Source organism: Haliotis rubra, unplaced genomic scaffold (genome assembly GCF_003918875.1).
Source record: "Haliotis rubra isolate DU_JTF1 unplaced genomic scaffold, ASM391887v1 Scf445, whole genome shotgun sequence".
In the NCBI taxonomy this organism is placed as follows: Eukaryota; Metazoa; Mollusca; class Gastropoda; order Lepetellida; family Haliotidae; genus Haliotis; species Haliotis rubra.
The window spans coordinates 196,983-210,073 of NW_025767130.1; the positions used below are offsets into that span (position 1 = coordinate 196,983).

The 13,091-nt window shown below is 40.3% G+C and overlaps 1 protein-coding gene across 4 annotated transcripts in view; it reads right to left on the bottom strand.

Moving 5' to 3' along the window:
• The window catches only part of LOC124289626 (cytoplasmic dynein 2 intermediate chain 1-like), a 61,688-nt gene that overhangs the window by 10,175 nt on the left and 38,422 nt on the right, over positions 1–13,091 (bottom strand). For all 4 annotated transcript variants that reach the window (XM_046726232.1, XM_046726230.1, XM_046726229.1 and 1 more), the window contains 4 exons: positions 2,555–2,736; positions 1,194–1,216; positions 796–860; positions 75–193 (listed from right to left, as the gene is read on the bottom strand). In XM_046726232.1, the coding sequence (XP_046582188.1) occupies positions 75–193; positions 796–860; positions 1,194–1,216; positions 2,555–2,736 (389 nt within the window). The remainder of the gene's footprint in view (positions 1–74; positions 194–795; positions 861–1,193; positions 1,217–2,554; positions 2,737–13,091) is intronic.

Consider the following 13,091-nt stretch of genomic DNA (forward strand, 5'->3'; position numbering starts at 1 on the left):
ACTGTAGAGTTATGGAGGAGCTCTGTACTCACCTGTTGAGAGACTGTAGAGTTACGGAGGAGCTCTGTACTCACCTGTTGGGAGACTGTAGAGTTACGGAGGAGCTTTTGAGCAGTTTGATCCTCCCCCCTGGTGCGAGGCCCAGGTCGGACTCTGACCCAGCCATGTCTGGGGCCGAGATCTCAGCCACCACCTGTGTACAAACATCATACTTACTATGTGAATGTGGATTGTAACACTGGTTCTTATGTGATATGTATATTGATATCAAAATAGTAAGATCATAGTCCAATGTTGCTTCATTACCACTGGAGGACAAATCATAATAGGGTTCTAAAATGCCTTGGTAGAATAATTAAATGACCCATCAATTATCAGGGAAGGATTGGCCACCATAAATTGATAATACCCTAAACCTGCTTATCGCCAAACCGTTTTCAACCAAGTTGCCAGATCACATAATGGGTAGTTTACTAACATAGACAACATGGCATCTGACTGTATCAGTAACCCCTGTCCAGTGACATGCTTGGGTCAATTCATGGGTCAGTTGATAATGCCCTGTATAGTCAGTTGACAAACAAAGAGCCAACAGAACTCAACCCACGGAGAGTATGCAGGACAATACTGTCAGTCATTGCAAATGTCAATGCAATTGCCAATACACAATATCACTGTCAAGCAAACTCCAGTGATTGACATTCCAGAAGCTAATTGTATCCTTGTTTACTGGTGGAATTTAAAGGCTTAGGTCAAAGGACAGGGTAATGCTAGTGTTCTGATCAATCGACTCACCCACAGGTTGACTACAGCATTCTGTTCAACTGATGCTAACTGGAAAGATAGGCCAGAACCCAAATCTAAAACAGAACATGAATCAAAAGTGAGTAAATCATTTTGTTTAATGATGCATCATAAACCTCCCAGACATCTGCAGCAACACAAGGTCGAGAGCAATCTCAAGACATCTGTAGAATAGACAAGGCATCGCATTAAATAATGATAGGAAGAAGGAAAAGCACCACAAATTACATCATGAAATCTTCTCACAAATTAAATAATTAACTTCCAGTTAGTCCATTGAAGTTTCCTAATGTGTAAGTCAGTACTGGACCAACAAAGACGTGTAATAAACTATCCTGTCCCATTTCAGATCACTGTTGTACCCTAACTATAAGAAAGCTTAAACTCACCACTAGAATCTTCAGACTTTGAGCTGGAATACAAAAAAAATATTACACCATGTCAACAGGGAACAAAGGACATAATGCATGATGTAAGGGTTTGTTATTACCTCCCCTGGAACTGTGTTTGATGGGGAAAGAACCATGTACCATGGTGGTGGGGGGGAGTCTAACACTAATCTAGCCAGTACTCACCCAACTAGAGAGGAGTAGACAGGTACCATGGTGATGACGGGGGGAAAGTCTAACACTAATCTAGCCAGTACTCACCCAACCAAGGAGGAGTAGACAGGTACGATGATGGTGATGGTGGGGAAGGTCTAACACTGATCTAGCCAGTACTCACCCAACTAGAGAGGAGTAGACAGGTACCATGGTGGTGATAGGTCTAACACTGATCTAGCCAGTACTCACCCAACTAGAGAGGAGTAGACAGGTACGATGATGGTAACAGGGGTGAAGGTCTAACACTGATCTAGCCAGTACTCACCCAACTAGGGAGGAGTAGACAGGTACGATGATGGTGACGGTGGGGGAAGGTCTAACACTGATCTAGCCAGTACTCACCCAACTAGAGAGGAGTAGACAGGTACCATGGTGGTGATAGGTCTAACACTGATCTAGCCAGTACTCACCCAACTAGAGAGGAGTAGACAGGTACCATGGTGGTGACGGGGGGAAAGTCTAACACTAATCTAGCCAGTACTCACCCAACTAAGGAGGAGTAGACAGGTACGATGATGGTGACGGTGGGGAAGGTCTAACACTGATCTAGCCAGTACTCACCCAACTAGAGAGGAGTAGACAGGTACCATGGTGGTGATAGGTCTAACACTGATCTAGCCAGTACTCACCCAACTAGAGAGGAGTAGACAGGTACGATGATGGTAACAGGGGTGAAGGTCTAACACTGATCTAGCCAGTACTCACCCAACTAGAGAGGAGTAGACAGGTACCATGGTGGTGATAGGTCTAACACTGATCTAGCCAGTACTCACCCAACTAGAGAGGAGTAGACAGGTACGATGATGGTGACGGTGGGGAAGGTCTAACACTGATCTGGCCAGTACTCACCCAACTAAGGAGGAGTAGACAGGTACGATGATGGTGACGGTGGGGAAGGTCTAACACTGATCTAGCCAGTACTCACCCAACTAGGGAGGAGTAGACAGGTACGATGATGGTGACGGTGGGGAAGGTCTAACACTGATCTAGCCAGTACTCACCCAACTAGAGAGGAGTAGACAGGTACCATGGTGGTGATAGGTCTAACACTGATCTAGCCAGTACTCACCCAACTAGAGAGGAGTAGACAGGTACGATGATGGTAACAGGGGTGAAGGTCTAACACTGATCTAGCCAGTACTCACCCAACTAGAGAGGAGTAGACAGGCACGATGGTGGTGATGGAGCTGTGGTGGTTCTCCTCCTCTAGAACGCGGGCGGTGTTGTACGTTGGAAAGCGCATGACATGCTCCTGGTCACCTACACTCACTGTCCGATGCATGGACGTAGCCTCCCGTAGATCCCACAGCACGACCGACCCATCCCCCTACAGACAAGACCAGTAAGGTTAGTTGTCCACCACAAACATCCATAGAATTCATTTGGAAAAGTGAAACATCTGCGGAAACAACATAGGGGTAAAGACATTGAATCAACGTAGACACTCAATCAGCCAGAACATATACATTGTGACCACTTGGTTCTCATCTTGTCAACTCATATAAGCACACAGGATGGTAAACTCATCTCACCCAAATAACCCCAAGTGCACAAGTATGTTTATAGGTACCGGTACTGTATCTTCAAATACTTCCACAAATACAGCTTGTGTTACAAATGAACAAACTCAACATCTACTTCTTGCTGCAAGACGACACCACCATAATTTGCTCATCATGTTAGACAGGTACACAAAGTATGTGTAGACTCCCATTTTGTCCCAGTCTGTACTTTACTGAGATAGTGTAATTCCTAATACAGTGGACTCTGTATAATCCGACATCTGAATTATCCGACAATCTGTGAATTCTGACACATTTTTTTTGGTCCCGGCAGCGTTCTTCTATATTATCATCATTTAAACATTATACACATTACTGTATACCTACTTTTGTAATATATGAAAATGGGAAATAAAAGACTTAAATTATAAAAAAAATCATTTAAACATTGAATTATCCATGGTGGTGGTGTCAACTTGAATTGTCACAGTCAGTCTACAATTGAACACTTTTTAATAAATGTGTAAATATGATTGTGATTGTAGTCCATGCATGTATATTGTACTGAAGACAATAAATCCAAAGATATACATGTACATGAACATACAGAATTTGTTATTTTGCCTTTATTTACCAAGAAAGTAGCTATTAAGCTTTAATTTTATGAAATAAAAGCCAGTTACAATGTATGGTACTGTTTGAAAAGTATTCAAGCAAGGTGACATTGCATTATCCGACACTCTGTATAATCCGACACTTTCTCCTGGTCCCAGTGAGTGTTGGATTATACAGAGTCCACTATATACACTTGCGTAACCTTGATTCGTGGATGAAAGGAAAGAGCAGCGAAAATCATGTTTTAAATGCACGATTTCATTTTGTATACTCACTGATTATTTTATTCATTGATTCAGCAAACTGAAAATGCCTAATATTCCACTCGTGAATGAAACGTTTGTTTACAGAAGCAATTTGCAATCATCACCCATTTGTGTGCACACAAAATGAGCCGTCACATTGTATCGTGGATTCGGTAGTCAGTTACTATTAGGGGTGAAACGGTATACCTCGGTATCAGTAGAACTGCGGTATTTTTACTTCAGTTCGGTATACCGTAATGCAATGCAAAAGTTCAGTATTTTCGGTTTTCTTACCGTCGTTTTATTAATTATTTTAAATCTTTTTCTAAAATGTCTAGAAATCGAATCATTTAGTCGAAATCTATGTGTCACCGCTGCAAATGTCTGTAGATATATATTAACAACTCCCACGGTTCCAACACAGCAAACGTTATTCTGTGTTTTATCTGTGTACACTGTTTTCTGCTACTTCTGCTGTTGCCGGTTGAAAAACCGTATTGCAACACTGAACTCCACACTGAAACTGTACAACATTGCATACTTCTGTTCCCAAGTTATCTCCCCTTTTTACAGTCATGTGACTTACCCTAGATCACATGATCTCAAACTAAATATAGCATTTGACCGCAACATTCCGGACCCTTAATTGTTACAAGTAACAATTACAATACTAACATACACTGCGTCAAAGGATCTGAAACATATTCAGTTTCACATGAACTGATACATTTCAACTGAACATAACTTTATAACTGCATCAAATAGCTCTGAGAATGTGAATCACTCACATACACACTCATACACACATTATGGTTGCATAATAAACCTAAAATATCCACTGGTTAAGTAAGTTATCAAATGTACACTTCCTACACTAGCTCAACAGTAGAACTGAGAATTGATATTGTCAACATTCACCTTCAAGCAGTAAACACAACTTTGAAATTGGTCTGTTCAAAACACCTGATTTCGTTTTGACTTCAACACTGCGCACAAACCCTTTGTGATCAGGATAAACTTTCTCAATTTTTGCCATAAGCCATGAATTTCTAGGTGCTGCTTCATCGACGATGAGAACTACATCTCCAACATGAATATTAGCGGCGAGCTTTGACCACTTTTGTCGCACCTGTAACGACGTAAGATACTCTCGAGACCACCTCTTCCAAAAGAGATCTGCTAAGTATTGGATTTGTCTCCATCGACGGCGCATGTAATGCGCATCACTCTCAGAAAATATACCAGGAGGTAGGTTCGCTTACCTTTTAACAATAGCAGGTGATTTGGTGTCAACGCATCTAAATCACTTGGATCATCCAAACTCTTGAAATTGGCCGGAGACTGTTAACTATGGTTTCTACTTCACACAGCACTGTGTGTAATTCCTCATCACCTACAGGCTGATCCTTGAGAACTGAAAAAGTATCTTCCGGACACAACGTATCTGTCGTTCCCAGATTCGCCATGATGTGATCCAGTAGGAGGATTGAATATCCACTCAACATTCTTCTGTATCATACTTCTCTTAATGGTAGATTGATTCCAATGCTTGATTGCCTCCCCAAGTTCCCTCTCTGTGCCTTTCAGATTGGTACCATTATCTGACCTGATTTGCTGAATCTGACCTCTCCTTGCTACAAATCTTCTCAAAGCGCTGATACATGAACTGGTATCAAGCGAAAAGCAACCTCGATATGAACTGCACGTAGTAGTCAAACAGGTGAAAATTACTCCATACCTTTTGACCAAGGCACGACCACGCTTAACTTCAAAGGGACCAAAATAATCCGCTCCTACAAATGTAAATGGAGGATCATTTGGGGTAACACGATCTCTGGGAAGATCAGCCATCTTCTGTTCCAGAACACCAGCATGATGTCTTCTTCATGTAACACATCTGTGTATCACACTCTTGATTAAAGAGGTAGCTCCAAGAATCCAGTACTTACTGAGTAACTTGTACAATACATGATTTCTGCCAACATGTCCTGAAGATTCATGAATATTCCTAACTATCATCTCTGAAATATTGCTGTCCTTAGGCAGTATCACTGGATGTTTGGTATGTTCAGACATACATGCTCTGTCAAGCCACCACCAACCTTCAACAGGTTATCTTCTACAATGGGATCAAGCTTGTATAGCTTACTTGACTTACAAAGTCCAGCCTTGGAGTTCTCAATGATATGAATTTCATGTGCAAATGCAAGTCTCTGTACAAACTGAACAATTGAAGTCTCTGCATCAACCATGTCTTGCAATGTTAATTCAATGCCTGAACCCTTCTGTTGCAGATCTGTATTGTTCCCCTTGACTTTGTCCCTCAAGTGTCTCCTCACTTTCGTAAAATCCATGCTACTGCACGTTTCAGTCTGTACCACTGTGAGAAATGATGAAACAATTTCATAACTGTGTCGCTAGCATCTGTGAGTTTTACTGTATTTACAGTTTTCCATTTCACTTCTGAATCGTTGCCTGGAATCTCACGGTTCACAACGACCACTGGCCATTCATCCTGCTGATGCCACAAGAATTCAGGACCACTTTTCCATCGTTTCACTCTTCATGAAATCTTTCACTGAGAGTCCCCTGTGAAGCATCATCAGCTGGGTTTAGCTTCAGTCAACATAGTGCCACTGCTGTGGAGATGAGCCATCATGGATAACTGAAAGTCTGTTTGCTACAAAAGTGTGAAATCTTGAGTTGACATTTTCAATGTATCTTATTACAGACATACTGTCTGTCCAATAAAACTGTCATCAATAGCAATCTCCAGTTCTCTTTTGAGCAGATTATCAACTCGAATTGCCACTGTAGCTGCAGTTAACTCCATCCGTGGAATGGTTATTTGCTTGAGAGGGGCTACTCTGGACTTGCTCAATATAAATGAACAATGAATGTCTCCTGTTTCACTGACAAGTCTCAAATAGGTCACTATTCCATACCCAGTTTCACTTTCGCATCACAGAAATGGTGAAGCTGTGAAATAACAACCCTTCCAAACCAATTTGGCTTCATGCATCTGTCAAATGAAGTGTACTCTAGTTGTGGCAATTCTGCAAGCCATTTCTTCCAGCACGAGAGAGACTTGTCTGGAATTTCATCATCCCAACCACATTTTATCCTGCATAAGTCCTTCAATAATTGTTTAGCTGGTAAGATAACTGGAGCTACGAAGCCCATTGGGTCATAGACTGAACTTGTAATGGAAAGAATGCCCCTTCTTGTTGCTGGTTTGTCTTTTATCAAGATCTTGAACACAAACTGATCCGATTCAATGCACCATCCGAGTCCTAATGCTCTTTCCATTGGCAACTTGTCTTGGTCCAAGTCTAAATCCTTGATTTTTACTGCTCTTTCCTGTTCAGGTACTGTCTCTAGAACCGACCGACTGTTACTCACCCATTTAGTGAGATGAAAACCTCCTCTTGAACAAACATCACTTATGTCTGCAACAAAGTTAATGGCATCTATGTCTGTTTTCACAGACTTCAGGCAATCATCAACATAAAAGTTTCTTCTGATGCTATCAGTTAATCCTTTATCAAAATATGCTGAGTTATCTTTCCCTGTCAATCTGAGCGCATAGTTAGCAATAACTTGGACTTGACACAGCACCAAAGATATGTACTGTCATCTCATATTCCTCTAAATCTCTTGTGATGTCACCATCTGCCCACCACAAAAATCGCCAAGACACTGCGATCAGTTAGGCGGCACCTTCACCTGGTAAAACATTGCCTCAATATCAGACATTAACGCAACTGGTTCTTGACGAAACCTCAATAGGACTCCTAGCAAAGAACTAGTCATATCCGCCCCTTTAGCAACTGGTCATTTAATGAAGTTCCCTGATAGCATGCAGAACAATCATAAACCACACGAATTTTGCCTGGTTTTAGAGGATGATAAATACCATGATGTGGTACATACCATGTCTTCTCTGTATGATGACTGTCATCTGTCAGTACTTTCTGTGCATAGCCTTTCTTCAACAAATCAGTCATGAATGCTGTATAGTCCTTGTGGGAAATGATTCACTTCAAGAAACTTCTTCTTTAACTGCTCTGCCCTGTATTCTGCATGTGTTCTGTTGCTGGGTAAGGTTTCAGATGATGACTTAAATGGCAAAGGGATTTCATAATGTCCATCAACAAGCTCAGCAGAGTTCATAATGTCCATAAAGAGTTTGTCATTCTTAGACATCTCAGGCTTGTCATCTACAAGTCTTTCACTGAAATCATGGTTGTACTGGCTGACTAACTGTTTCTCTAAATTTTCCATCACACCAATTCTGTTCACTGATACTCTTGTCAGACATCCATCAATGTTGCCACATTCACCACTGACACTCCACCCCAACAGAGTCCGTACTGCATAAGGTCCACCTTGCTGAGAGTTTATGATCTGTCATGGTTCTAGAGCAATGGGAACATTACTTCCTATCAACAACTGTACTTCAGCATCAATCTGTGGCAATGTAACTTCCTCTAAGTAAGACCACTTACTCAAAGCTTTCCAATCGAATGCATCATTTCTGGTGACTGGAATCTCCTTCTGAGTATATAGTTTAGGTAACTTCACACAGTTGTCACCCTTCAAATCTGTCACTACCAACCCTGTCACTGTGTAGCACTGAACTGACTTTTTCTGACTCATAGTTTGCAACATAATCTGAGTTTTCCTACCCTCTAGACCTAAATCTCTCATCAGGCTTTCTGTACAAAATGAAGCAGAGCTTCCATAATCAAGGAATGCATAGGTTTCATAACACCTATCACTATTCTCCAAAATCACCCTGACAGGCACAATAGGAAAAGAGCCACTTGTTCCACTACCACAACCATATGTCACACTTTCACACATGCTCACACAATTATTACAAGCAACCTTCACATCTGTTTTAGTGTCTTTAGCATTAACCTTGAATGCAATACTGTCTTTGTCATAAAACTGAGAATGCAAAACAGTTGCATGCATGCGTTCTCACACACATTGCATTTCAGTCTGTTAGTACAATGTTTACTCAAATGCCTGGGGATAAACATCCAAAGCACAAAGATTTTAATTTGAGAAAGTCAAGCTTTTCAGGATATGGCTTATTCCGCAGTTTCTTACACATGTTCAAAACATGCTGTTCCCCACAAAAGGAACACACTGCTGTATTTATCCACTGTCTGCTAGGCACTTGGATGTCTCTATGTTTCATCTTGTCAACAATTGTTCTGTCTGGTGTTTCGATGTTAGTTGCAAAGTTACTGCCTCTGGTTCCTTTCATCTTGTCTTGTCTCTGTCTGTTAACTCGTGGTGGCACTTGTCTCCCATCCTCAATGTTACCGTACAATGGATCGGCCAATATCTGTGCCAACTAAATCTTGGAAAGTTACTTTTTGTCCCTTTTCCCCTGAATAGTGAACACAAGGCTACGCCATCTGTCCCGCATCTTGTAAGGCAATTTGGAAATGATAATTTTCATGTTTTGGGGGTGTTCTAGCTCCTTCAAATACTCAATATCTGCCATACTGTTGTAACACTCAAGCAGATACAATGAATATCTGTTCAGTTCATCACTGTCTTCAGCTTTTATATGCCCACTGTAGAGCTTTCTCTGTGTATGCTGTAGCTACTTTAAACTTATTTCCAAACTTGGTCTGAAGCAGCTGTTTAGCTTCGTCGTAGCCTTGCTCAGGCTCCATGTGAATACAGCTACGCACCAATTCCCCTGGCATTCCACTTGTATATTGTTCCAGATAATAAAGTCTATCTTTGAAACTGTCTGTCTTACTTTCTATGCAATGTTCAAATGCCATGATGAATGTCTTAAAATCCAAAGGATCTCTCTCTGAACACAGGAACTTTTACGCTCTGGTAATGTAGCTAATCGCTGATTCTCAATGACCATCTTCATCGCGGGCGATTTCAGTATTCTGTGGAACATCTTCAAACAATTGTGTCTGAGGCACAGTCGGTACACAAGTCTGGCTAGTGGGACATAGTACTGATGGAGGAATAGATTTACCACTCTTAAACATGTTCAACTGTTCGTTGCGATTCATTTTACTCACACTGTCTGTAATCTCCAATTCCTCAAGGGCTTCTACCTGAGCATTAGCAACTGCCAATTCTGTGTCTATCTCTAACTTTTCTTTCTTCTGTTTTAAATACTGTTCTTCCTCCTCCAAGGCATGTCTCTGCTGAAGACACTGTGAACGCGTGCCTTTAACTCTGCCAGCTTGGCTACCATCTTCATTCTTGTAGATGAAACACTACTCCTAACTGAATCTTTTGAACCCTGACCTGAAGATTTCTTGCTTTCAGACTTCTTTGACTGAGCGCTACTTGCTGCACTAGCCTTCTCAACCTTTTCAAGGCTCTGTGAATTGTCTTCTATCCACACTTCCATATCAGCCTTAAAACTACTGAAAACATACTGTCTTTTTAGCAAACCATGACTGAACATCTGCATCAACAACTTCTGGTGTAAGCATATCGCAATATGAATCATATGACTGAAGAAAAGCACTGTATTTATCCTTCCATCTATCATAATGTTCCTGGATATCTGACACTTCAACATTACTCTTCAGCAAATCTTCAATAATGCTCTTTTCTCTTGTTACATTCCAACAAAGTCTACACTTCTCTTCCTTCAATCTTTGTATTTTATACAAACGTCCTTTCTCTGACAAAGTCCTTGATCTGATTGACATATCGTCTTCCTTACATTCAATGTTCCTTTCTGGTAGAGCATATGCTCCTTTAGACGACATGTTGACACAAATTATCAGTCAACAATACAGTTATTCACAAAATGTCACTGTCCCATTCAAAATGTCTGCATAAAACTTTCAAACTTGTGCGCTGGGCGAGAGGCAATTTAAACTGGAAACGTGCTTGCCACTTTGTAAACAAACCTCTTGCCGTCACTTCCGTCAAAGGAACGAAATTCACGTCGCGGCGTGTGAAGATACAGAGGATATTCAACAATTCACTAAAAGTCACTTTAAGTCAATATTCCATAGCAATATCCTTTCTTCATTCAAAATAATCAACTGTCATTATAATATCCGAAGTTAGAATGCGAAATATCAAACTTAGCTGAATACCACGTGCACTGTCAAACTGCATGTGTAGTCCACACTCGCTGTCCAGGTTTTTCAACTTTGTCACCGCTGCAAATGTCTGTAGATATATATTAACAACTCCCACGGTTCCAACACAGCAAACTTTATTCTGTGTTTTATCTGTGTACACTGTTTTCTGCTACTTCAGCTGTTGCCGGTTGAAAAACCGTATTGCAACACTGAACTCCACACTGAAACTGTACAACATTGCATACTTCTGTTCCCAAGTTATCTCCCCTTTTTACAGTCATGTGACTTACCCTAGATCACATGATCTCAATCTAAATATAGCATTTGACCGCAACACTATGCATTTCTTTGCTTGACGGCTGTTATTTTCCTGGAAGGGAGTTCGAGATCGCCTCAAGTCGTCTACTTACAAAGTCAGCAAGACAGCAACTGCAGATACCAGATCAGTAGCCGAGTTCCGTGTCTTTTTCAGTTATTTCAAATCAGACAAACTGCGGAACACCGTAATAAGTTATAAAAGTCAACATTATCATAAAGACACGCCATCAGCCCAGTACTTACTATGTTTGCTGTGATGCAACACAACACATTATATAGCGCGAGTAAACACTGCCATCCGAAAATGTATAGTATGATGTCAGAAAACTCATAATAAAACGATCTTCATCGATTTCATTTTATTTGATTAAATTTAATCCCATTTTCATTTTCATTCATCAAAACTGTTTACAGTAACATCGGAGAAAAAGTGTGAGAAATGGCATCACCTCATTCTATATGCGTACCCCTTTCGCTTACCTTGTTCATAAGGGTCTACTTTTCACGCACCAATTTCACATTATTCTCAGCAATCACGAACAGATTACTGCCTCGTCATCCATGGACCCCAAGACCCACATTATTGACTCATTGAAGTCATATTTCACAATTAATTGCCAACGTTTTGTTTTGACAATCAAAGTGGCAGGTACCGCGGGAAGTCAACTGTGACTTGTCAAACTGTCTCCTACGTAAAATGTATCCACCCATGTAACCCAGAGTGCTGAACCTACGTTAACTATTATGTTAAACATATTCGTTGAAAAAATGCATAATACTAATACCACAGCGATATATATTATAGAATAACTGCTTGAGATATATATTATTCTGATAATGGAATAGAAATTCTTTGTGTTATATTTTCAGATCATTTTTAACAGAATCACTGTTAGATTGGAGAAAAACATTTGTACACAGCTGATTGATATTTCCGGCTTAGTTGAACAACAGGTAGCATAACAGGAAGGACAACTGAATTATTGTGTCTAGTGATGTTTAATTTGATTGCAGGTTTCCTATACACATATTTATTTTAATTTACAAAGTTTGTTTTTTCATCTCCGACGGTACGATACAGTTTTGACTGGGCACAATACATGAAATAGCAGTTCTGTTATATATTTGGAATATAAAGTTTACTTGGCCTCTATTCCGGGATATGTATAACGTTATTTTGTCTCATTACTCGGGGGGTCACCCATGGACCCCAAGACCGGGTTATGGCGGGGGATGACTGCAACTATGGGTATGGATCTGGTGGCTTTTTCGTCACAGTTCTTAGGACTTATGTTTGTTTGTTGTTGCTACCATCTCATTACAAGCTATATCAGAACAATGAACATTTAACGACTAATAAACAGCGAAATCAGCATCCTCAAGCTAAAACATATTTGTTTCAGAAAGGAGTAATACATTTCTGAGTGAACTTTAAAAGATATATTGAATGAATCTGAAAACTGAATAAAACAAATTTCTGGAATGTGCCAAGATTGTGTAGCAGTACTTCCCAAGTCTCTAAATGTTTAACTGATTAAAACGAGAGATAGACAATGATTTAGTGCAAGGACAATGATCAGTCACACAGACTGTAACTGTCTTATGGCAACTGTGTTGTGTTAATTTGTTTAATTTATTTGTCTATGATATGTCATCAACGGAGTCACATTAGACAAGATCTGATTTGTGTGTTGTTGTTTGTTTTGTTTTTTAAAGCATGAACATTTTCTGGGACGTGGTCATTTCACTGTAGTAAATGCTGATGTGATGTTAGTGACTTTTAATCATACTTGGCTACTTGCTATTTTGCCACACAGCAGCTGTGAGCTCCAAGGTTGCAGTGATACTTTAATTCTTCTGTCTGGTCATGAAACTGACAGTTTTGTACATTCAAAATAACAAAGATTA